This window comes from Lygodium microphyllum, chromosome 13, assembly GCF_053477565.2.
Source record: "Lygodium microphyllum isolate KBCC chromosome 13, Lygodium_microphyllum_v1.1.10, whole genome shotgun sequence".
Lineage (NCBI taxonomy): Eukaryota > Viridiplantae > Streptophyta > Polypodiopsida > Schizaeales > Lygodiaceae > Lygodium > Lygodium microphyllum.
In genome coordinates this window covers 79,457,548-79,484,667 of record NC_141147.1, presented here as the reverse complement: position 1 = coordinate 79,484,667, position 27,120 = coordinate 79,457,548, and the positions used below count along the sequence as shown (strand labels likewise).

Here is a 27,120-nt window from a genome sequence, read left to right as displayed (position 1 = left end):
GGTCCCCTCTTCAGCCTGCGGCCCCTCATTAAATAGTGGAGGGGAGGGGGATCTTCCCTCCCCTGCGTGTCATCACGCATGTTTCCCCCCCTCATTCCAAGCTCCACCAAGGAGCTTAATTGCTCCTTCTATTTCCCTCCCCCTCCAGCTCGTCAGTCGGCTGGGGGGATAAGGGGGGAATTTTTTTTAAAAAATCATTTATCCAATTAGCATTTTCATTTGAGGCAATTCACGCGTGGATTCTTTTAGCAAATCGGAATATTACAGATTTTTTGGGCTCTGTTCACATGATATCACTTCTTTGTCCTATATATATTAAAATTGTGCCTCAAAGTTAAATCTCTGGAAGATGTTTCTAAAATTAAAATGTATAGAAGAATTAAAAGAATGTTTTTCATCGTGAGATTTTGCATAATTGAATGTGCCTTTCTAGTTTGGTAACATTTGAAATATGATCTTTTGGGCTTTGTTCGCTTAATACCACGTCTCTATCCTAGATGTATTGAAATTGTGCCGCAATGTTAAATCTCCAGAAGATATGTTAAAATTAAAATCTGTAGAAGAATTAGAAGAATGTTTTTCATCGTGGGAAAAAGTGACAAGGATACAATCATTAAATTACGCATAACAGGGTTATAAATATAATCGTAATTGGATTAGCAGGAAACATTTGTTGGATTTGTCAATCGAAGAGATTGATCCAAGGGAGATCGAAAACGTAGACAAAACATCTACAGGTAGCAGATACCATTATAATCGTAATTGGATTAGCAGGAAAATTTTGTTGGATTTGTCAACCGAAGAGATTGATCCAAGGGAGAAAACGTAGACAAAACATCTACAGGTAGCAGATACCATTACAATTTCAAGTTAACTTGCAATCTAGCAGGCAAAGATCGAGGAGGCCGCTACGTATGATAAGAGGGAGTGATGAGTTAAACGGGGCGCTCGTACGTTTGATTGTCATTTGTTCTGACATGAGATGAAGGCCAGCTCAACTTGATCCGAGGTAGGAGGCCCGATTTTAATCGTCCTCACACTAAATTATAACACAGAGGAAGAATCAGTGAAGTTAAGGGTCGTGACAAAGAAAGTAATTAGGAGTTCTGGGCTGCCGCCATAGCCCTCTGGGCCGCCTGGTCAGCCAGCCGCTGCTTCAGAACTTTCCTCAGTATCTTGCCAGTTGGAGACTTGGGGATGGCCTCGACAAAGTAAACTTTACATATACGTTTGTAGAAAACGACCTGCAATCCGCACGTATGGCTAATCTCAGTCATTGCACAGTTAGCCAATTATCAGCATGGATTAAAGGCAAGACACTAGCTCGCATAGACACACACCAATCAGAAGCACGGATGAAGCGAGATTAATCACAATTTTACGGTTAACACACACCTGCTTCGCAATGTACTGCTTAATCTCTTCCTCGGTTATATCAGATCCGCTAGATCTCACCACAAACGCCACTGGCAGTTCTCCGGCCAACTCATCACGCTCCCTGCATTTGTTGTATAGTTTATATAAGATTGATAAGCAAATTAAAGAAGCATCCAGCACTGATCCTATCCTGTTAATTACTAATCAACTGGTAAACTATGGTTACGAGATGAAAATTAGTTGGCAAATAATACGATAACTTACGGGACCACTGCAGCGTCGTGGATCCCCGGAAGAGCAATCAGCATACCTTCCAGCTCAGCGGGTGGAACCTGAGGCCACATTATATCAGTTATATCAAGCGATTGGCAGTATATTGCATTATCACGGGTCTTAGCACTCTAAGAAAGGCTTTTAGTTAAGTAGCCAACTACACGGCCTCTTACCTGGTACCCTTTGTATTTGATAATCTCTTTGACGCGATCGACGATGAAGACCTCCCCGTCCTCGTCGACGTAACCCACGTCTCCGGTGTGGAGCCAGCCGTCCTTCTCCAGCGTAAATGCAGTAGCTTCTGGATTGTTGAGGTAACCTGATTTTTAACGAGAGAAGCTGAGAGCTCAATTGCCTTAATGAGGCGATCGTTAGAAGCTAGTCAAAGGTAACTTAGTTGTATTAATATGGTGCTTACAGTCATAATTCATTGATGGTCATGTCAAACGCAACTGCACTACCTTTCATGATTTGATCGCCTCTGACGCAGATCTCTCCGACTTGGTTGTAAGACAGCGACGCCCCCGTCTCGGTGTCCATGATCTTCATTTGTGCATTTCTGACGACCGTCCCGCAGGAACCTGGCTTCACAGGGCTGGGGTACTTGGCGAACGACGGACACATGCATATGACGGGACCCGCTTCAGTCATGCCGTAACCCTGTTAAACCAAAGCCACTCAGGAATTAATATCCCTTGTTTTGTAAGGCGTCGCCTTGCTTCAACAAATTTGTTCGAGCACAAAATGGCAATTATAACAAGGTCGCATTACTCACATGACGCCAAAACAAAGGCATTACTACTCTCCAACGCATTGGGACGGGCATTGTATTTATTTGCCATATATATCACGCCATCTTCCTCTCTCAAAAACCTTCCAATCTTATGTTGAAACGAGTGGCATCTTCCATCAAATATTATTAACACTCATTTCCTCCTCTGATCTGTAATCTTATATCAAAAGAAGTGGAATTTATGTCATATCTGAAGAAGTGTGAAGGTGCCCGTCAATGAATACGAGTTCCCGGCAAACAAGACTGCTAATGAGCAATTACTTCTAGAAAAACTGATTGAAGACTATTATCTTCATCATTAAGTCTTATTTCAAGGTGTTACATCGTGAGCTTTGTCTCTGAAGAAGGTGTTCTAAAGAAATATTGTGACGGCAGCAAGGAAAAGGTTTTTCTTGCTTTGGGACCTATTATTTGGAAGTTTCATCGCTTCAATTTTCCCCTCTTTCATGCATAACCATGGCAAATCACCCTCTCGTAAGCAAGGAGCTTTGAATATCTTTTGTGAAAGATACATGAAACTTATTCTTTGAATACATGAAATCAAGAATTTGGTGAATTATTGTGAAGATGGAAAATCTTGATTCCCATCATCTGTATTTCGATCGATTGTGAGTCCTAACTATTTTGTATTGAATTGAGTACTCATTATTCCCATCTCGCAAAGCGTCCTTGCGGCAAGCAACTTCATGAACCCCATAAGGATTCCGTGCGACACCTGGTGAACCCAACGTGAAATCATCACTTCTGATCGTCAAGATGGGAGACTCTTCGAATACTCCACCCACTTCATCATCTGCTTCTTCCTTTTCGACCGATGAGATGAAGACTTCATTGCAAATTCTTTCTTCAGTCATTATGATGCAGAATCAGCAGATGGAGTTGTTGATGTTGCAACAATAACAGTTACATCAACAACAATTGTATCAATGACGAATGTCGCATCAAGAAAAAGAGCATATGCATGATGCAACCAAGGCGATCGAGGCTGTGGTTAGTGAGCGCAAATTATTTGATAAACGGAATGTTTCAACCTATCTTAAAGCCTTTGAAAGCTTGATACACTTTTTTGGAGTTCTGTTGTCGTGACGCTGCGCGTCTACCGCTGCGAACCTGAGGGCGAAATTTTCTGCCAAGATTATGAACTCTTAAGTCACCATCATTATGAAATTATTTTCCGTTGTGTTTGCTTTTGCATGACGCACGAGCACATGTAGTTAGGCTAGGCAGAAATTCCTCAATGCATTCATAATTTTTGCGAATAATCGCTCGATTGATTGCATAGCATAGTTTCTAATTTACAAACTACACGAGTGATTGGGCATGAAGTTCTTTTCCAAAGCATGTCTTTGATAGGGCACAATGCATGAAAAATCAGTTCACCTGAAGGTTTTTGTTTAGAAGACTTGAAGGCTTGAATTTGGATGTTGACAGTGTAGAAAATATGACTTTTCATAAGCAAAACTGGATTAATATTTAGCAGTCTAAGAAAGCTAAAATTTATTCGCTTATATCATGGACATTGCTATATTCGACATTTGTATTCTTTGTAAAGAAGGAGGAAACTTTAACTCTGACCACTATCCTTCTATCTTTACTCATCCAAGTATCTTTGCTCAAAATATATGGTGTAGCAGAACCAAAGGAAAGATCAATACATGAAGGTGTCGAAGTGAACAAGCCCCTAGAGAAGAAGTTTCGCTAGCAAATATGAGCTTGGGATGAGGTTGGCCGTAGACACTTTGGCCATACTTGTTTTGCAAAAGTTAAGAAGGATTAAATGAAAGGATAGGCTATATCTATCAAAGTGATAGCCAAAGCCAAGATGACAACAGTCATTGCCATTGAGGATGCAAAAAGGGAAGATGGCCTTTATGAAGGAAGCATCAAATTTAAATCAAGTCGAAGGAGTACAGAAACAGAGTATGAAGAGTGTTAAAAAAGGTTTGGGTGGATAAAGGATATCCATTACCCTTTCAATTGCTTACAGCATTTTACTCACTGTATATGATCAAGACATGAAGAAAGAAACAGTAGAACCTTGCAAAATAGTTGACAAAAGCGAGAAATGGACGTCATCGATTACGCAGAGGTTCACTTTAATACAGCGACAAAAGCATGCGACGAGGAAAGCAAACTCAGTGGTGCTAATCCTGATGACAAAAGAACATGAGGGGGAGGGGTATAAAAAGCCGGTGGGAAAGCACTAGAGGAGAGGAATGAAGAAGCTGCATCAAAATGCCATTACCTTCTTCATTAAGCATCGCGAAAGTCCTGCAGAAGATGGCGGCAAGACGAATGGAGAGAAGCAATCACAGTTTCAATGGCTACCGAAAGAAACGGCATCAACGAACACAAAGCAACGGAGAGAGGACGCAACCTACAGAAGTTGGAAGCTGACGAGGATTGACAAGCTCTGCAGAGGATGGCACAGGATATGAAGATGATGAGAGAAGGGCAAATTCTGAAGACACTGTAGAAGAAGAAGGAGACGAAGTCAATGATAGTGCAGAAGACAAAGACGACAGTTAAGCGGAGAAGAAGGACCGACCTGCAGAAGACGAAGCGCAGATGAAGGAACGAGAGATGACATCGTCAGCTGACTGCCGATATCTATGATATTGTTAGTTCTTCTCTTCACCAAAAAGAAAATCTGCAAACTGCTAAGCCTGCACCTCCAAAAACAATTACTATAGTGCTAAAGGATGAAGGTGACAAATCAAGTTCACTCGCTTGACAAAATTACCACCATGGATCTCTCTTTGAAGGCTTCGGACTTCAAGCTCTTGCTTGCCACTGCTTGATAATGAGCTTCGGTTGTTATGCAAAACGAGATGATATTATGGAGTGAAGATCACCCTCTTACCATAAGAGCTTATCAGCCATTACCATATGCTGAAGGGAGTGTATTTCAATCAATATAAATGTACCTCTTACCTATTGCGAGAAATTTCATCTCATGGGGTTGATCTTGTTTGATGACATAGTAAGCTTTCATTGAAACTATAAATGTTTTGATATTCTTGTACTCCTTATATTCAAGCCAAAGCATGTGAAGCCTTAGAAGAATTCAAAGCACATAATGCAATCAAGTGTGGCTCCATTGAACTTATTGATTCCTCTTGTGGAAAGATTTTGATGGCTTTCAGATTCTATGTGTTTATCTTGAGTTGAGCACTCTTCTTCATCCTTGCCTCAAAGCGTCCCTGCGGTGAGCGACTTTCACGAACCCCCCGCACGAATCTCGTGTGCACCGTCCAATTGGAGCAACTATTTCCTACGGCTTATCATACTTGCTTTGCATGTTAGAGTGACTGATTTGTCTGTGCAAGACTCAATTTGGAATGTTTTCAAGAAAGCGCTCAAAGATGATATTTTATGGAGGATTATGGTATTGTTACACAGAAAACATTTAGAGAGTGGGTCTATCATCCCAAGAAAGGACTTGTTGCTTCTGAGTTGTTGCGAGAGTTTGAAGAGGGATACAATCAATTGGATGCACTAGAGCAAAGAGCTCTAACCTGAGAGAAAGTGGAGTTATTCTTACATGCGGTTGATCTTGCACTTCAGGATGAGTTTGGAGATCTTCTTAAAGACCATACGCAGCCTATAGGATTGAAGGCGGATTGGCAAGATGTTGTTGATGCGGTCTCTACATTGACAAAGAGGCAAAGATAGAAGGCCCACTTGCAAAAGGGCATGCAATCACCACCAGCAATGTCTTCTCCTACCTCGACCTCTCCTACTTATCCTATTGCTCCTTCCACTTCTTCTCCTATTTCTCATCATGTGTCTATGCCTACTTCTATGCCTATGCCTATTCCTGCTACGGTTATTAGATCATCTGTCAAACTGACTGTCGAAGACATGGTGAAGGAAATTTCAAAAAACTTGAAAGATCTTCACATTAAGATGACTAGAAGGGAGTAGCAGCCACTTTTTGTCCCAACCTCTTCTACTCCTACAAATCCTTTCAGAAATGATTCTGCTCACTGTTGCATGTGGTGTGATAGTCTAGACCATGAGCTGAAGGACTGCCAAGATTTTGAAGAGGCGAAAATGCTGAAGTTGGTGGTCTGGAGGGACAAGATGATATGTTTTGGAGATAGAGAGCAACCAATTAAACCAAATTTTGGTAAAGGAGGTATGAAGAAATTATTGGAGGAGTTTCTTTTGCACTCTTATTATGTGATGCGAGAGGTGGCAAGAGAAGCTATTGCCCATGGTCTTCAATTGGAGTAGTTGTCAAAAGAAAAATCTCCTTTATGGTCCTATATGCACTGCATGCAGAGAAGAAGGGAAAAACTTCATTATCGAAACTTTTAGCCATAGGAGATGCAATCACAAAAGGGACTGGATGGAATGATCAAGTTTGTGTCTTTTCTATCTATATTTATATCACGAAATCTCAAGGATTTGAAGTGCTTGTTGAAGAGAAGTGGAAAAGAGATAATGATCAGCGTGAAGGATCGAAGAGGATGACTAGGAGGAATGACCCATCTTCTCAGCCTTCTTCTTCAGGAGACCGAAGCAAAGTATGGCTAACATACATAAGCCAAAAGTACATGAAGATAAGAAGGCCCAAAAGACAAAGGATCTGAAGCTGAAAAGGCAACCTCGATTCAAGCTACTATCCAACATTGAGACAACCACGGACTTGAAAAAGGTACTTGAGGATCAGATTCTTAATTGTAAAATTGAATTTACTCTTGAAGAAGTCTTGGGGATTTCCAAAAGATAATTTCATGATGTTATCATCGACATCATTAAAAGAAAACAACAAGTTATTGAAGAGCCGACACAGGATATGATCCATCGAGAGACTTTAATTGTTGCCGAGACTATTCTCTATGGGTTGTAGATTGAGGAGATTGGTTCTGATGAGGAGACTATTGAGGAGTCTACAGATGGAGCTCTATGTATGCAGTCCAAGAAGTCTCTTCATCCTGTACTTCAACCTGTATAGTATGATGAAAGCAAAGATGCGGCTAGATTAATGCCTCGTAGTCACTGGGCTCATGCAACTACAAAGACTGTAGTCAAGCTGGGTGAGATGGAGACTCCTTGTGTTGCCCTTTTGGATCATGGCTCAGATGGTACGAAACCCCATCCTTTGCATGTACCATCATACTGCCATAGCCCTGCTAGACGAATTTGATAGAGTGTCTTTTCAGCTGATTCCACAAAATTGGAACCAGTTTGCCGATTCATTGGCTAACTTTGCGTATGGAGAAGACCTCTTCTTTAATTGTGGCCCTTGTCCCGATATATATATTGATGGCGAGACAGGACCTAGTCGTTTGTGGGGTATGCTTTCTGAACATGCCCTCTTTGGCAAACGATGGTTAATCTGGGTGATGCAGAGAGTAAGCGAGACTCATCTGCCTTTATTATCTTGGACCCATAGACTGATTAGACCACATGTGATGTGAACACCTCTTGCGATATACGCAGGAGGGATGGGTCATAATTTAATGCACCTAGTTTAGGGCTACGAGCCCTGTTCCCCTGGGAATGATGTGCTTTGATGTCTATCATAGTTGTTTCCTGGAGGATGTTATACGTAGTCATGTTTGATTTCATTAGGCCAAGAGGGCCGATTCAGTTTTGTAGTGAAGTGTTTCATTTCATTAGGCTAAGAGGGTCATTTCCCTGTCTAGTGCGGGTGCGTTTAATCGGGTTTTTGTTTTAAGTGTTGTGCTGGATAGGTTTCGTGATTCGTGGAATTTGGTGGAGCCCGGAGGAGCCTTTGCTGCGATGGAAGCTTCTTGTGGCCAATCCAGGTGATACCTCTCCTTTATGAGTACCTTTCTTTCCTGTTATATGTGTATTTGTACTTGTCGAGGGGATATATTTTTATTGGGGACCGGCAACCAAGGCATGAAGTCCCAGGTTTAGGCTAAGTATGTTTGAGGGAGGTCGGAGTAGTCATTGCCTCCTGTAAAGACATTGTCAGGCATCGAAAGACCTGTTTTAGAAGGAAGTCTTAGTGGCCATGTTCTGCTAGCCTGCTAGGCAGCCGTTCTATGAGTTCTTGTTAGTAGTGAGGCAGTTAGAGATGCGTGCCAGAAGATAATAATGATGATACCAAGAAACCCTGGACATCCTAATGAATATAAATACGAAGGTGTGTAAAAAGGGGTTCTAACCCCTATCCCAAGAAAAGAAAAGAACTGGAAATATATAGGCAGTTGATCATTGCCTTGCAAGGGCCTGGTAGGTTTCTGGGGACGAGTCAGACCCGGGGCCGATACCTTGTCTTCCGAGGGGTGGCTTCTTGCTGAAAAAAAACTGATAAAACAAGGAAGGTTGGAGCGAAAATAAAAGTGAGCATTAGAAAATGATTAAGTGTCGCCTTGCGAGGGCTTGGTAGGTTCTTGGGTGCCGAGACAGGTCCTGAGGCCGATGCCCTGTTCTCCTTGGGTCACTACGCTCAGCTCTCTCCTTTTTACATGCCCAAGTATGTTCATACAATTAAAACCCTAAAAGAATACATGTACTGAAAGAAAATACTCCTTGATCAGGCTATAGGAGTCCTCGCCTTGTAGGAGATCCTAGTTATGTTGTCTTTAGTTGGTAAGTAGTTCAGACTATCACTTAGGGCAACCTCTTTGATAGGTTTTTCAGTTTGGCTGTGTTGTAGCAGTTGGTTAGTCACTCGCTTCGGATCTTCTATTAGATGCTGCTAGGTCTACTCATTGTGGATGTCATGCCTTGGTTTTGTCTAGGGGTAGGGGAAGTATTGTACTGAGTTTTATTATATATTTGTTTTGTATCAATTTGATGCTTCTTTGGTTGTTTATGTGCATATATGTTCGTGGATTCGACGGGCTGAGTCGCCCTATCCCGTGGTCGCCAATGAGAGTGGAATTTAGGTGCCGGGAAGTGCTTAAAAATAGCTAAAAATTATAAATATCAAGGGAAAAATATTCACCGTCAAAGGCGGCGGCTCGATCTAGGACGATTTTAAGCGTCAAAGTGCTTTAAAGGTGCCCGAGCGACACTTGTTGATTTTTCATACTTTTTCAGATAGTCATGGGGTTGACAAGAGCTACTGGCCAATGCAGGATGCTAAGCCGAATGCCCAGGATTTTTCAGAGTTTAATTCCGAGACCGGACGGGGAAATGGCCAAGGAAACGGTCAAGATGCGAAGAGGTGGACAAAGTTTGGCCAAAGTGGACATGACCTTTGGGAGCCCAATTTTAAATGTCACATGAAAGAAAGATGAAGATGAAGATGCCAAATTGTGGAGAGAGAGCACGCAGTATGGCGCCGAAAAATGCACTTGAAGGATGGGAGATGCCTCATGCTGCCTGTGAACAACCATGCCAACTGATCATTGGCCCTCATTCCCCCCTGTATGCTGATCTTATCGCCGCCCTTCGCTCGCGCAATGATGGTCTCTTTGAAGATCTCTGATTTCAGTCTTTCTCTCTCCTCCCTCTCTCTCTTCTAAGAGGGAATTCATGTGGAAAGAGGAAGGAAGAAGAAAGAATGGTGGAGGCTTGTCCGGCATGGATCGGATTGCTTCCCGGGCTAGAAATGGTGATTTGTGATCGTGCTGAGCATGCAGTGCTGCTGATTTTCAGATTTGCAGCCATGGACATGAAACCCGAAACACGAAAATAAGTGGTAATTCAATTTTTTCAAAGAAAATTTGAGATTTCATGGCTTTTGATTAATAAAATGTTGTTCATGTGGGCTAAAATTTGTTTATGTTGCTGTTTTCCATGAGTACTTGTTGATCATAATTAGAAAATCAGAAAAATATGTATCTTATGGCTCAAAATAATACACTAAAACACGTAAAATATGGAAAATCAAGGAAAAATGATGTTTTTGGGCATAAAAATGAGAAAATGAGTAGGAACACCAACTAAATTTTCATTTTTGTTGCAAGAAGGAACTAAGGGCCACAGCCCATAATCTATTTTGAATTTTTAGTAATTAAATAATGCAAGAAATAAGGAAAAATACAAGGAAAATAGAGGAAAATCACTAAAAATAAGGGAAAAATGCATTTTGGGTACGGAAAATTAATGAAAATTAAGAACAATGTTTGTGAATGTTTGTGGGGACTGAAGCATGAGGATTTGCCTCAGTTCAACCCCACCTTCTTGTTCTAGTGTGTTTTTCCCGCTTTCTACACATAAAATGATGGCAAAATGTCCTATAAATCCATACCACAATGCAACATTTGATCGATGGGAGGGTAGAGTGGTTAAAGTGTGTCTAAATGTGGAGTAAGATGATGAAAATATTGCTATTTTTTGCATGCCATATAGGTTGGTGAATAATTATAAAATGAGAGCCTAGTAGCATGAGGGTTTCCTCAATGCTAGGTATGTGCAACGCCACATAAGATCGGTAGTTGAAAATCATTGAAAGGATGTTTTCCACATGTGCACGATACTGATTTTATAATTGTTTGAGCACTTGACATCCACACTATGCATAAATCATGAAAATATTTAAAGGTATCAGAAATCCTGGATGCACAGCAATTGTTTTCATTAGGACCTTGACCCACGTTAAGTGAGAGACAGGACACCCTAAGCCATAGGCTAGTTGTGGGGTCTAGGGAAAAGAGAAGTAAGGACAATGGTACATTCCTGTATACGATGAAATGGTACCTTGAGTGGATTTTGTGCGAAATGTTTATATGTTGAGCGACGCATCGAGGGGCCAATCCCCAAGGTGTAGGAGAGTCGCAGAGAGGTGGCGGCACTCAACCGTTGGAGGACCCCCTATGTCTGTGCTTCGTGCCATTAGGCAATGTGTAAGGGACTCCCTCTGAGGAGTAGTGGGTGAGAGAAGAGTGGACTACAAACAACATAATACAAACGCAAGATGTCTAGGAAGGCAATGTATATGTCATCAGCGCTCCTGGCCGCGAGGCCGTGGGGTTGTTGAGCGCATGAGATAGAGGTCCGGCTAGTGCATGAGCCAGTGCCGGCCCGTTTTAGGTTCCATCAGAAGCCAAAGTTCACACAACATATAAGACAATTGACAAGAAGGTTAGACCAGCTGTTGCACGATCACTACCTTTGGACAATGATGAAATGGTTAGACGATCTGCTTTGCAACCTCCTTTACAAGATCCTGCAGGTGTTGGACATAAGTTTTCAACTAAGACATTGAAAGAGATGAAGATTGGGACTTAAGATTTTTTGCTTTCTAAAGAGGTAATATGTTTTGAAGAGATGTTATGCAAACATGGAAAAGCTTTTGCATTCTTCCCACATGAGATTGGATGTGTTGATCCTGGGGTTATGATACCTATGGTTATTTTTACCATCCCGCATGTCCCTTGGAATCTACGGATTATTCATGTACCGAGGACTCACTTTCCCAAATTGGGGAAACTTTTGAATGAGTGGATTAGGATAGGGATTCTAGAGCCATATTCAGTTCCACATTCCAATAGATGGTTCACAGTTCCTAAGAAGAATGAAACACTCAAATTCATACAGGACTTATAGCCAGTGAACAAGGTCACTATTCAAAATGTTGGTGCAGGCTAGAGGAAGTAAATTTAACCTTGGTAGGATTGAAATCTATTTTTGGAGCCAGAGAAGTCTTGATTGTTGGGCATATGTGTGGATATTAAGGCAAGAAGCCTTCTCCTACGAAGGTTGATGCCATAGAGAAGATTGCAGAGACTTACTCTTCTACTTCAGAGGTTCGCAACTTCCTTGGAGCTTGTGTGTTTTATCTTATTTAGGTTCCTCATTTTTCTCATATTGCAAATGATCTCTACTAGCTCTTGAGGAAAGGACAATGTTTTTCTTAGGAGATGAGACATACTAAAGCTATGTAGAAACTGAATAAATTATTCAAAGCTTCTCCAACTCTTCGAAATGTAGATTATGAATGTGGGAGACCTATTTTTCTTACTGTTGATACTAGTCCTAATTAGCATTGGATGGGCTATTGGCCAAGATGATGCACACGGGAATAGGTATACTATTCGGTTTGGGGTGAAAGTCCTAAGCGAGTAGCAACGTAAATATTCATAGATTCAGAGGGAGCTCTTGGGAGTTGTCATGGCTCTCAAGAATGACAGAGAGTACTTCATTGGTGCTATTGTGGTAGTCGAGACTGATTGTTTGCCTCTCCTAGGTATGGTCGCGAGTTGTTCTACTCTAGATATTGCCATGCTTAGGTGGATTGGGTACATAAAATTCATGAGTCTTGAGTTCAAGCACATAGCAGGTAAAGACAACCTAGTAGTCGATATGCTTTCACGAGCAAGTTATGATGGTATGGATTTTTCTTGCATTGATGATGCTGATGATGGGGCTGATCTTTTAGCCATGCATGCTAATCATATTTGTCATGTATCTAGTTTGGAAAGCTTTGATGAGTCTTTTTATACAAGAGAGTATTTATAGATTAGTCGTTATTTGAGTACCATGTATAGATAGGATGGATGGACTGATGCAGACTTCAGGAAGAGCAGAAGAAAAGCTTATGGTTTTTTCTTGCGAAGTAGGCTACTTTGGAAGAATCCACGAAAGCAAAGATAACAGCCATTGAGAGTTGCCTATGATAGAGCTTCACATGTGCGAATCATGAAAGAATTTCATGAAAGTCTTTCGGCTAGACATCAAGATTTTTTGGGAGACCTATGAGAATATCAAAGAGTGCTATTGGTGGAGAGGCACGTACAAAGATATCTCACAGTTTGTTAAGACATGCCCTGATTGTCAATTGTTTTCTTTAGTGAGACATAAAGATGAGCTTTATCCTACCCACCTACTATCTATTCATTATAAGTGGGTTTTTGATTTGATTACTATGCATGTTGGTTTATGGCAAATGTGTTATATTGTTTTGGCATGAGAAGATCTCACAAATCAAGTGAAAGGAAGAGCTTTATAGATGAAATCTACTTCAATGGTTTGTAAGTTTTTGTTGGAAGATGTTATTTTTAGATATGGATATATTGGAAACATTACTACAAATAGAGGTAAGTTGGATGCTGATGAGGCTAGGGATTTTTTCTCTTGCCTTGGAATTAAACTTGCTTTGACTTCGGTATATAATCCAGAAGGCAATGGGAAAATGGAAAGAGACCATCCACTAATTGTGAAAGCCTTGGCCAAAGCATGTGGTGGGGGATGGCGGGTCAAGGAGTGGCCTAGGTTGTTGCCTTATGCCTTATGGGATGATCCCACTACTCACAGTGTGACTAGAGGTTATTTGCCAGCTGAGTTTGATGTATGGAAAGAAGCCAGTCATGCCTAGTGAAACTTGCACACTTACTTGGAGTGCTTTAGCCTGAGAATAACTTTTAGCTCTTCGTATTCATTAGATGGAAAAAAGACCTCAAGATATTGAGAGAGCAATTCAAAAGCTCAAAGAGGCTAGGATTCACAACAAAGATCACTTTGATAAGAGACACAGACTGAGACCTAAAGAGATTAAGGAAGGAGAATGGGTGTTGGTCTATGACAGTAGTCTAGACAACCAATATAGTGCTATCCGCAAGGTTTCGAGATGATGGTTTGGGCCCTATTTGGTGCAGCATGTCCATGACAATGCTACATATTCCTCCTTGGCAGAGCTTGATGGTACAGCCTTGTGGGTTTTGATTACACATAAGAGAATCAAACTATTCAAGAGAAGAGATGGTATAGACTATGCAGTTGAGGAGTTGGATGATGCGATTTATGATGGACTTGAGCCAAGAGATGACGAAGATAAAGATGTGGACATTGCAGATGCTTTTACAGAAGATTAGAAGATTGCATTGACCATCGAGCTTGGCAGTGAAGAGGATAGATAGTTGTGGCCCATCCGGAGGATGTGTAGGTTTGGAGGGGGCCAATCTCGTGACATTGTGCATCCACCATTGTAAATCTTAAGGGCAGAGTTTTTCGCCAAGAAATTGATTACATTAATCAATGTCATTAGGAATTTAATTTTCATTGTGTGTATCTTTTGTGTTTACATTTGCATGATACACGAGCACCTGTAGTTAGGCTATGCACAATTTCTTAAATGCACTCATAATTTCTCATAAGCATCGCTCCATTGATTGCATAGCATGGATTTTAAATTGCAAACCGCATGAATGATTGGGCACGAAATCTTTTTTTTCAAAATCATATTTTTGTTAGGACACTGCTATCATGTGAATTTGAGGATAAGGCATGAAAACACTTGATATGATAATTCTCTTTTGAACTTTGAGCACAAAGTGGGTTTACATTATGTGGCTTTAATAATTGGTTTGAGTTAAGTACCCTGACATTATATAGGTCTTGTAATGATTGATAGTAAGGTTCCAACTTGGTCAAAAGATAAGAATGCACCTTTGTGCCTATGAGATGCCTCATGCTTATGATCATTGGACAAAGGAAAAGAAAAAGATATATGTAAATCTTTTTGGTATGTATTCTTGGAGAAGGGTGGATAGCTATTCTTAAGAAGAAGGGATTTGTTTAGGAAATATGCTTTGCTTTTTGGAGGAGTTGGCAACTGCATGATATACAAAAGGTTGTGCCAGGACTCTCATGGCAAAAGAGTGTCGTCATTTTGGGCAAGGAACCAACTTTTTAGGGGATAATGTTGTTCTTACGATAGATCCAAAGCCCCAATTACGTTGGACTGATGAGCTTCATGAGCAGTTTGTTGATGCAGTTAATCAACTTTGAGGACGTAATAAGGCTACCCCTAAATCTGTGATGCAAGTTATGAATGTCAAAAATACCTCATTTTGTACCACTTGAAGAGTCATCTTCAGAAATATCGAGTAGGAAAGTATGGACAAAAAGATCTGAACGAGGGTGGCAGTCTACTCATAAGGAAAATAAAAGCATCAAAACATGAAAACAAGGCGGCCCTCTTCTTCCACCTGATAAACCTTTCCACGATAAATTAAGGAGAGCATAGCAAGGCATCATCATTGACGTTATAAAGCAATGATTTCTAGAGATTTTTTTGTAGGAAAGCCATGAGCTTTAATTGGAGTGGTGGCATTGATTATAAAAGGAGGGAAGAGTGAGCATATCGAGCAGGGGGGAAGACACAGACAAAGAAGGTGACGAATCTGAAGATGCAATGAAAGAAGCAGTAGTTGTAGATGATGACGAAAAGACAACATCAAGCTCTATAGAAGGAAGGCAAACGAAGTTGCAGCAATAGCGACGGCTGAAGGTGATGATGAGGCCGCAACGAGGCCAAAGACGAAGCTGAAACGAATGAAGCAAAAGATGAAGGTAACGAAGCAGAAGACAAAGTCAAAGGTGACGAAGAAGAAGACGAAGACAAAGGAGAGAATGGAGTGCAGTGAGGCTCACCAAGCAATCCATCGAGCTCTTCCGCGCGCAGCCAGTTCGGACTCGCTATTGCATGAAGTACCGGCATTATGACACAAGCTCAAACTACCATTGTATGATTGGTACTTTGTACCTTTTATGCGTAAGTGTGTCAGCCATGACCAAGGCATTACTACTTTCCAATGCATTGGGACAGGCATTGTATTTATTTGCCATCACGCCATCTTCCTATCTCAAAAACCTTCCAAGTTCCAATCTTATGTTCAAACGAGTAACATCTTCCATCAAATATTATTAACACTCATTTCCTCCTGTGATTTGTATTCTTATATTTAAAAAATGGAATTTATGTCGTATCTTAAAAAGTGCGAAGGTGCCCCTCAATGAGTACGAGTTCCCAGCAAACAAGATTGCTAATGAGCAATTACTTCTGGAAAAACTGATTGAAGACTATTATCTTCATCATTAAGTCTTATTTCAAGGTGTTACATTGTGAGCTTTATCTCTGAAGAAGGTGTTCTAAAGAAATATTGTGACGACATCAAGGAAAAGGTTTTTCCTGCTTTGGGACCTTATTATTTGGAAGTTTCATCACTTCAGTTTTTCCCTCTTTCATGCATAACCATGGCAAATTACCCTCTCTCATAAGCAAGGAGCTTTGAATATCTTTCGTGAAAGATACATGAAACTTATTCTTTGAATGCATGAAATCAAGAATTTGGTGAATTATTGTGAAGATGGGAAACCTTGATTCCCATCATTTGTATTTCGATCGATTGTGAGTCCTAACTATTTTGTATTGAATTGAGTACTCATTATTCCCATCTCGCAAAGCGTCCTTGCGGCGAGTGACTTCATGAACCCCTGCGCGGATTCTGTGCGACAAGGAATGCTCAAGTAGAGAGGTTTTCTAGAAGATTTTAGAACATCCTAGAAAATGTCTCCATCCTCGCTTATGTCATCATTGTATCAATATGCCATGTGTCGACATGTATGTCATGCCATGTGGCATTCTTTTCTAATGACATGCATTTTCCTTAACCTCCCTATACTATAGTATAAATAGGGGCCATGGATTACAAGCCCTTGAGTCTTGCCAACACTAGTTGTGAGGCTCCTAAGAGGTAAGTTATCTTCCAATTCTTGTCTTATTCTAATCTTGTATTATATTGAGTCTTTTCTTGTAATCAAGCCACACTCTTGTGAGTATTCTCTTGTAATTGAGTTCTCTTATAATCGAGCTATTTTGCATTCAAGTTCTAGTTCAATTTATCTTTCAAGTTCTTGTCTTGTACGTTGTTAGAGAAATCTTATCACTCTTGAAGAGCACTTATTGTGCCCATAATAGTTTGGCAGGACTCTATCTTGCCTAGTCATGATGGTAGGTATTGTTGCTTCTTTACAAATGATCTAGTAGCAAATCCAAGAGCTTCAAGAAAGTAACACAAGGCTACAAGTAGAGCAACCACAAGCTTTGGCCTTAGTTATGCAAAATCTACAATGGCAACTTTAAGAAATCAAAAGATGAGCCTATATCAAGCCAGGGGTCCATCAACTACTATTGACTTCCTTCATGATCAAGATAAGAAAGAACCAAAGGTGAGTCTTCCAAAGAAATTTGATAGCACAAGGTCAAAATTTGGAGATTTTTTCTATGGGGTATGATTATTTATACACATACAACTAGATCATTATCCAAATGATACTTCTTAGGTCGGCCTCTTAGAAACTCTTCTCTCAGGCATAGCTCTCTCTTGGTTTGCCCCATTGCTTGAGAACGAATCCCCATCTCTATATAATTTAGAGGCCTTCATACAATATATTTTTTCCATATTTGGAGAAGTAGATAGAGCAAGAGTAGCTAAAACAAAGATTAGATATCTACGCGCCAAGGGTCGAGGCCTACCTCCATCTATGCATCTGAATCTCCAAAACTCACATGTGATTTAACATGGCATGAGGATTATTTATTAATCAATTCCATTGGGGATTGAAACATGATGTTAAACACCTTTTGCCCACTATGCCAAAGGTGCATACACTTGATGAATATATCCCTCAAGAAATTGAATGTGACAACTACATATTTGAGAGAAGACAAGAAAGAGGTTGAGGAACCATCTTGAATTCAAGCAAGAGGAAGACTTTTCAAGACCCAACCAACCAAGAACACCAAGTATCTGAGGCAGAGCTTATAAAAATTGATATGACATGGTTCAGGCCATTGAGAGCTCAAGAAAAACAAAGGTGAAACATTAATGGATTATGCATGTGTTGTAGCTAGTCAGGACACATTGCGATATAGTACCCTAACAAAGGAAGGATGAGAATTTATGGTGCCATACTCTATCATTACCGAAAAACATTGGCGTCCAATCTCAATAGAGACCATATGGCTAGACAAAGCTTCAAGAAATCCAAAAGAATATCTCTTTCTATTTGCAAATTCAATATTTAGCTTTATGTTACAAATAAAGATTCACCTAGAGACAAGATAGATACATGGACAAGCGTTGTTAAACTCTAGAGCCATAATATGCTTCATGGATGAGATATTTGTAGAGCAACATGATATATAGCTTCTAAGAAAAGGAAAGCCAATATGTATAGAAGTAATTGGTGGCCAACCTCTTGCTTTGGGATATTGCACGTATAAGAATCAACCCATAAAAGTTAGCCTAAGGAGTTTGGTATCAGATATGGCCTTCAACAACATCCATTGTTTAAATATTCACATTGTTATTGGGCTACCCTCGCTAGAATTACATAACCTCGACATCAATCTGAGGTGTAGAAGAGTCAAATCAATGCTAGTACAAAATAAGAAAATGAAGAATTTGCAACCAATATACATTGGGTAAAGGTATTCATGCATCAAGCAAATATGCAATTCCAATGGAGAAACCAAAGGACAAAACCTTGGACACACTCCTAGCTTAATATGTATAAATCAAGGATGTGTTTGAAAGAAAGAACATAGATATGCCATCGGAATACCAACCTTATGATTATGCAACAAATTTATAAAGAAAGAGCTCAACCCTTTTGGCCACATCTATAAGTTGTCACTAGATGAATTAGCAGAGCTCAAGAAATATGTTGATTAAAATCTTGCCAAGGGATTCATATATCATTCAAAATCTCTAGAAAGGGTGCTCTAATTATATTCGTGAAGAAAAAAGATAGATTCCTCTGTATGTGCATGGATTATAAAGGGCTCAATAAGATTACTATCAAGAAATGCTACCCTCTTCCTTGGATTCTAAAACTCCTTGAACAACTCGGGAAAGAAAAACTATTCACCAAGATAGATCTTCATGGCCCTTATAATCTTGTTAGGATAAAGGAAGGTGATGAGTGGAAGATGGATTTTTCCACAAGGTATGGGCATTTTGAATATGTTGTCATGTCCTTTGGCCTCGTGAATGCTCTAATATTTTTCGAACATATGATGAATGACATCTTTCAAAAATACTTGGAAAATTTTATTATGATCTATTTGGATAACATCTTCATCTTTTCCACGAACCAAGATAAAGCATGAGCATTAGTCAAAAATAGTCTTAAATAAATTATGAGAGGTAGCTTTGTATACAAAACTAGTTAAAATAGTTATTTTTATCAAACTAAAATTGAGTTTTTGGGATACATTAATTCTGAGAAATGAATTTTTATGGATCCTAAGAAGGCACATATTATTCTAAAATGGGAGATTCCTTTATTTTTGTGAGATGTTCAATTATTCTTGGAATCTGTAAATTTTTTTCGAATCTTTATCAAGGGTTACTTTGATATTGTTGCCCCTCTAACCAACCTAACTAGAAAGGATAAGTTTGTATGGGATCAAAAGACTGAACAATCTTTTCAAATATTAAAGCAAGCCTTTACCCTAGCACCCATACTTATCCTATAGATTCATTGAAGCTCTTTATTATGGAGACGAATGCCTTAGATTTTGGACTTGGAGTTTTTATCCCAAATTGGTGATCAAGGACTTTGTGTGTTCTTGTGACATGTGCAATTGAGCTAAAGTCCCTTGTCATTGACCTCATAGCCTTCTTCAACCATTACTTATTCCAAGTAAGCCATGGTCATCCTTATCGCTCGACTTTATTGTTCAACTACCTTCTTCCAAAGGGTATGATTCTATCGTGATAGCGATTGATTGATTCATAAAAAACAAACATTTTATCCTAACAATCAAGGGTTTCAAGAATAGAAGGGATGGCAAGGCTCTTTCTTGAACATGTGTATTAGCACCATGTATTACCTGATAATACCGTATGTGTCGCAACCCCTAGTTTATGTTTGGGTTTTGGAGAAGCCCCTTTAAACTTCTAAGAGAACAAGTGAATCTTTCTTCAGCCAATCATCCACAGAGTGATGGATAAATAGAATGAGTGAATCAAGTCTTGGAGCAATACTTTAGATCCATGTGCCTCCACTCAATTCCCACCATTCTTTGCTAATTATGGTTAATATCCAAGTATAAATCATATAAGATCACATGAGAAGAGCTCAATTGGTACAAACTTAGCTCAACACCTCTTTAATATTTATAAAGAATTGTAAGCACACATCAAACAAGCTCTCAAAGAGAAATATAAAAAAGGTGTAGATAAGCTTTGTATGCAATATCTATCATAAAAAATTGGACATCAAGTTTGATTTCTTCAGTTTGATCTACGTTCTTCTCATCCCTCTCAAAACTAGATTATTAATGACTTGGGCCTTTCAAGATTCAAGTAAATCTAGTCACCTATCATCTCAAACTTCCCCAATCCATGAAAGTCCATCTTGTATTCCATGTTTTAGTCTCAGAGCCGCGTTATACATCTAATATTCTCGGAAGAATACAAAAGCCATCACCTTGGATCATAATTGAAGGTCACCAAGTATATGTAGTAGGCAGAATCCTGGATTTGAGAATTTCAAGAGGTAGATTACAATATATTATCCATTGGAAGAGCTATGATGCAAGTGAATGAACATGGAAACTAACTTCACATATTCACAGAGCTCTTATTAAGGTTTACAAATTTTATCTTCAACACCCAAGTAAGCCAAGGCTTATTTAAAAGCATACCACTTCCCATCGTGGAACTCTATGCTAGAAGGAGGGGGAAGGGGATAGTGTAATGGGTACTCAAGCAACAACAGTCCCTAGTTCTATGAAGATTCTAGAATATTTTTAAAAAATGTAGAAGATATCTACATCATCGCTTGTATCATGATTGATGTCAACATGCAATGGGTTAGTATGCCTAAAGTATAAATAGGGGTCATGGGCTACATGGCCTCCAATCTAGCCAACTCTAGTTGGGAGGCTCCTACAAGGTAAGTCCTCTTCCAATTTTAGTTTGTCTTGTAATCAAGCCATGCTCTTGTGTGAGCATTGTCTTGTAATCAAGGTAAAAATTAAGGAACCACTAAGACTTTTACTTTGTAGATAAATGGGCAAATGTTTGATTGATCTTGGTAAAGGTTTAGAAAATTGGGTGAGTAAATTTAAGAGAATATCCTATTTTTGAGTTGTTTTTGGGCAAATTTTAGGCCAAAATATGTAATTTTCTGTATATATGGGCTTTCCATTGAGTTTTCAAGCCTGAAAACTTTAGCCTAGTGACCTAAAAAACCTCCAAAAAATAGCATTGGACTAAACTTGCCCCTGATTTTTAGCTTGCTTGTAATCAAGTTCTCTTGTAATTGAGTTATCTCGCAATGAAGTTCTAGTTCAATTTCTCTTTCAAAGTTGTGAGAGCAATCTCCTTCACTATAAGGAAAGAGAGGTATAACGACGGCGGGTAGCGACATTTCGAGAGGGAGAGCGAGAGAGAGAGTGAGTGAGTGATCGTATTGCATAGAGGGTGAGAGAGGGAGAGGAAGAAGGCTTGCCGCTACCACCACCGCCGCCGTTCGCGAAGGAGAGGAGGAGCCTTTATCGCGAAGAGGAGCCGCCAAACGCTTGCCATATCTCATCGGTGAGTCCATTCTCTCCTTCTTTTGCTTGTTTAGGAGAGGAAATGAGAGAGAAGGAGAGGGAGAGGGAGGCGGAGGGAGAGAAAGAGAGTGAGAGGGAGGGGGGAGGAAATGGGAGAGGGAGAGAAAGAGAAAGAGAGTGAGAGGGAGAGGGATTTGGATGGGGAGGAAATGAGAGAGGGAGAGGGAGGGAGAGTGCATTCTCTCTCTCTTTTACTTTTGCTTATATGATTTGTGTATATATATTGAGAGAGGAAGAGGAAATGAGAGAGAAAGAGAGGGAGAGGGAGGGGGAGGAAATGGGAGAGGGAGGGGGAGGGAGGGAGAGAGAGAGAGAAAGAGAGGGAGAGGGAGAGGGAGGAAATGGAAGAGAGAGGGGGATGAAATGAGAGAACGAGAGGGAGGGAGAGTGTATTCTCTATTTTTTATTTATTTTTTGTATAATTTGTATATAATGAGAGAGGGAGAAGAAATGAGGGAGAGGGAGAGGGAGAGGGAAATTAAAGAGAGGGAGAGGGAGAGAGAAAGAGAAAGAGAAAAAGAGAGAGAGGGAGGGGGGAGGAAATGGGAGAGGGAGAGAAAGAGAGGGAGAGGGAGAGGGAGAGGGAGAGGGATGGGGAGGAAATGGGAGAGGAAGGGGGAGAGAGGGAGAGGGAGAGGGAGAGGGAGGGGGAGGAAATGGAAGAGAGAGGGGGATGAAATAAGAGAACGAGAGGGAGGGAGAGTATTCTCTCTCTTTTTTATTTATTTTTTGTATAATTTGTATATAATAAGAGAGAGAGAGAGAGAGAAAACGAGGGAGAGGGAGAGGGAGAAAGAGAGAAATTAAAGAGAGGGAGAGGGAGGAAGAGAGAGAGGGAATGAGAGAGGGAGAGGGAGAGGGGGGGAGACGAAAACATAATAGGGAAATGAGAGAGGAAGAGGGAGGGAGAAGAAATGATAGAAGGAGAGAAAGAGAGCAAAAGGAAATGATTAGAGAGGGAGAGGAGAGAGAAAAAAAGAGAGAATGAGAGGAGAGAGAAAAACAGATAAGATGTTAAACATAATAGGCAAAGAGAGAAAGAGAGGGTGTGGGTGAGGGTGAGGGCGAGGGAGGGAGAGGAAATGAGAGAGGGAGAGGAAGTGAGAAAAGGAAATGAGAGAGGGAGAGGAGAGAGAAAAAAATGAGAAAGAGAGAGGAGAGAGAAAAAGAGAGAAAAATCTTTAAACCTAATAGCGAAAGAGAGAAAGAGAGGGTGAAGGCGAGGGAGGGAGAGGAAATGAGAGAGGGAGAGGAAGAGAGAAAAGGAAATGAGAGAGGGAGAGGAGAGAGCAAAAGGAATGAGAGAGAGAGGAGAGAGAAAAAGAGAGAAAGATCATTAAACCTAATGGGAAAAGAGAGAACGAGAGGGTCAGGATGAGGGAGGGAGAGGAAATGAGAGGAAGAGAGAAAGAAAGCGAAATGAGAGAGGGAGAGGAGATAGAAAAAAATAAGAGAGAGAGAGAGAGAGGAGAGAGAAAAAGAGAAAAAAATCATTAAATCTAATAGAGAAAGAGAGAGTTAGGGTGAGGGAGGGACAGTAAATGAGAGAGGGAGAGAAGAGAGAAATGAAAATGAGAGAGGGAGAGGAGAGAGAAAAAGAGAAAAAAATCATTAAACTTAATAGGAAAAGAGAGAAAGAGAGGGTTAGGGTGAGGGAGGGAGAGGAAATGAGAGAGGGGGAGAAAGGGAGAAAGGGAAATGAGAGAGGGAGAGGAGAGAGAAAAAGAGAAAAAAAGAAAAAAATAATTAAATCTAATAGAGAAAGAGAGAAAGAGAGGGTCAGGGTGAGGGAGGGACAGGAAATGAGAGAGGGAGAGAAAGAGAGAAAATGAAATGAGAGAAAGAGAGGAGAGAGAAAAAGAGAAAAATCATTAAGCCTAATAGGGAAAGAGAGAAAGAGAGAGTTAGGGTGAGGGAGGGAGAGGAAATGAGAGAGGGGGAGAAAGAGAGAAAGGGAAATGAGAGATAGAGAGAGGAGAGAGAAAAAGAGAAAAAATCATTAAGCCTAATAGGGAAAGAGAGAAAGAGAGGGTTAGGGTGATGGAGGGAGAGGAAATGAGAGGGGGAGAAAGAGAGAAAGGGAAATGAGAGTGAAAAGGAAATAAGATGGAGAGGAGAGAGAAAAAAAATATGAGAGAGAGAGGAGAGAGAAAAATAAATAAAAATCATTAAACCTAATAGGGAAAGAGAGAAAGAGATGGTACCTTAGTACCTGCTACGTAGTATCATAATACTGGATACTTGGCACTATGATACTAGAGTACCAGGTGCTAGATACTAAGATGCTATAATATTATGTGCTAGGTACTGAGTACTAGGTACTAAATACTAGTGTTCTATGATATTATATGCTAGGTCATAGAAAAAGAGAGAGATGGAAGGAGAGGATAACAATCTAAGAAAAGAAAAGAATGATAACAAAAACAAATTCTTTGTTGTAACGTAGACAAAATGGAAAACGAAGAAGGTCCTGTTGTTCAAGATCATGAGGCGTACCTTAATCAGCGTGTCCCATGTCCTTGCTCTCAATGCAAGCTGTCAATTAGACGAAAACGCCGATTGTTTATAGAACACGTATGACGATTTGGCGAGTTTCAATTTGAGATCATTGATCAGGCGATTGCGTATTTTTAGCAAATGGTAATTTGAAGTTAATATCAATCATGCATTGTACTCGCAAGCTAATTAAATACCATATACAATAAGATTGGGTCTCGCTGGCAAATTTTCTATCCAGGGAGGCGATGTCTCGTCCCAAGGAGGAGTGTACCCTTTGCGGCCAATTAGAAGAGTACGTGGGCGTGCAATGGATGGAGTGCAGGAGCCAATCCACCACTTGTAAGGCCAATCTATACCATCAATGCCAGAGGAGACAGGCAACCTTCCAGACCTACCTACAATCTTGGAGCCTAAGATGGAGGCAATGATCGATGCATTGATTCCCATGGATGTCGAGACTTCTGATCCGCTTAGAGAGAAAGCATCCATACCATTATATGATGGGTGCCGAGTATCTCAACTAAAGATACTGCTTGCACTCTTAAGTGTACAAGCAAAATACGGGTGGAGCGATACAAGTGTGACCGAGTTGTTCAGGTACCTTGTACATACGCTTCATTGATTTTTTTTTTACACTATTATTACAAACATTTATGCTTTTTCAAGGTGTTTTATGATTTTTTTTCAGGTTATTGAAATATCATATATTACCACCTGCAAATACCATGCCTAAGTCTCGTGATGATACACGACATGTTTTACGGAAGCTTGGCATGGACTACAATAACATCCATGCATGTATCAACGATTGCATACTGTTTTGAGGAGAATACGAGACTATGGAGACATGTCCAAAGTATGGTGCTCACAGGTATCGACAAGACTTGCAAGGGCAAACCATCCCTCAAAAAGTTCTCAGACACTTTATGCTTATCCCTCGCATAAACCACATGTTTCGTACATCCGGCATGGCGAGCTTGACAACGTGGCATGTGCAGAATAGGTCCACGAATGGAGTTCAACGAATATCAGTGGATTCACATGCATGGAGTCACATTGACTCTACCTTCCCAGGCTTTGCCCAAGAGCCAAGGAATCTTCGGCTCGGTCTTGCAATGGATGGCGTGAACCCATTCGGTCTGCGCTCAACTTCTTACAGTATGTGGTCTATAGTCCTTGTCAACTACAATATCCCTCCATGGCTTTCTACGAAGAAATGACATCTCATTCTTAGCTTACTCGTCCCCGGTCGCTACAAAGTAAAAAATATGGACGTGTATCTTCGTCCATTAGTCGATGAGCTTAAGATTTTATGGGAGGAGGGGGCCACTGTGCAAGATATGAGCAGGCGCGATGGTCGGCGGTCAGCCAATATTCGAGCCATTCTCATGTGAACGATACATGACTTTTCGGGATTCGGAGAGTGCTCAGGTGAGCAAGCCTCTGTTCTCGCTGGTAATATCTATATTTTATCTCGTTCAAGCAAGTATTCACTGGGTCATGGTGTTGGGACAAGTCTGGTTACCTCAAGTTATCATGCATATCCATTGTGCAGGCCACAATTAGACTCGCGAAGGTCACGAACCATGAAGAAGATGGTATATCAAGGACACACTGCTTTCTTGCCAGAGGATCATGAACTCAGGAAAGGTTTCCTTGGATGATCTCCAACACGCATGAACGCCGCAAGTTGGTACGAGCTGAAAATGGTCCACGCGGAATCATATCTAAACAGAATGTCGCGGTTCTCAGTTTTCTACGAGTTGCCATATTGGACCCACTTACAGGTCAACCATTGTTGGATCCCATGCATATTTTCAAGAATGTGGGCAGCTTGTTATGGGACCACATCATACGAAAGAGAGACACTATAGGGGCGCGAATGGATTTGAAGGAGGTAGATAAGATGGAGACGCTTTGGCCGCAGTCGAGTGCTGATGGTCGCATGCATCTTCCTTGCGCTCCTTGGGTTTTGTCCACTAAAGAATAGCGCATTGTGAAGCAAATAATCAAATCTAAGACGAGTATGATGCATTCTCTCAAGTCCACATTTTCTAAAGACGACCAATTATCAGGGTTAAAATCCCATGACTGGCACAATATATGTCAAGTTTTTACTACGAATGGATTGTAATTAGCGCGCGTATTTTGCTATTTGGAGTATAGACATTATTTTTAATGCTTCCTCATTTGTGGCAATTTGTACTACCGATCGCGATCGCAGGATGTCTTACTCCAGAAATACGCGGGGCCATTTATAGGTTGTCGACTTTGGTGCAATGGATCTCACAGAAGGAGATTAAAACGTCCTCTATTGAATCCGCGAGGCGGGGAGCAGTGGAGACGGTCTATCTCTTTGAGAAATACCTGCCTACCAGCATGCTCACGATACAAATCCACCTTCTTGTACATCTTGTAGATGAAGTGGAGATTGTTGGATCTGTCCATACACGATGGATGTTCTTCTTGGAGCGCTTCATGAAAATCCTGAAAGACTTTGTGCGACAACGAGCTCGGTCAGAAGGTAGCATGGTTGAAGGTTGGTTAGTATCTGAGGCGCTAGTGCATATTTTACAATGGCCACCAACGGTGAAACTAGACAATGAAATGCTATGGTCGCTGAAGGACGATGATAGACTGATTGGAGATGTGGTGGTTGGAAATGGGGTAGAAAAAAAAATGGATGCCTCAATGGAGGAGAAGGTGAATCGCTTTTGTATGTTGCACCATGCCTCTATGGAGACGTGGCTTGCCAAGTACTAAATCGCTAGGCAAGATCAAGAGGAAGCGCGAGCTGAATTCCGACGTAGTACGCATCATCGACCAATTCGATATCCCGAAGGCATGGAGGAGATGCCACGGTTCATGTCAACGCGATGGTTGCATGGAGCTT

General features: G+C 40.7%; 1 protein-coding gene across 1 annotated transcript in view; it reads right to left on the bottom strand.

Moving 5' to 3' along the window:
• Positions 1-599: 599 nt before the first annotated feature.
• The window catches only part of LOC148026818 (4-coumarate--CoA ligase-like), a 45,917-nt gene continuing 19,396 nt past the window's right edge, over positions 600-27,120 (bottom strand). The window contains exons 2-6 of the mRNA XM_087691350.1: positions 2,112-2,310; positions 1,824-1,969; positions 1,642-1,709; positions 1,396-1,498; positions 600-1,244 (exon numbers count right to left, since the gene is read on the bottom strand). Coding sequence (XP_087547476.1) covers positions 1,098-1,244; positions 1,396-1,498; positions 1,642-1,709; positions 1,824-1,969; positions 2,112-2,310 — 663 coding nt within the window. The 3' untranslated portion in view covers positions 600-1,097. The remainder of the gene's footprint in view (positions 1,245-1,395; positions 1,499-1,641; positions 1,710-1,823; positions 1,970-2,111; positions 2,311-27,120) is intronic.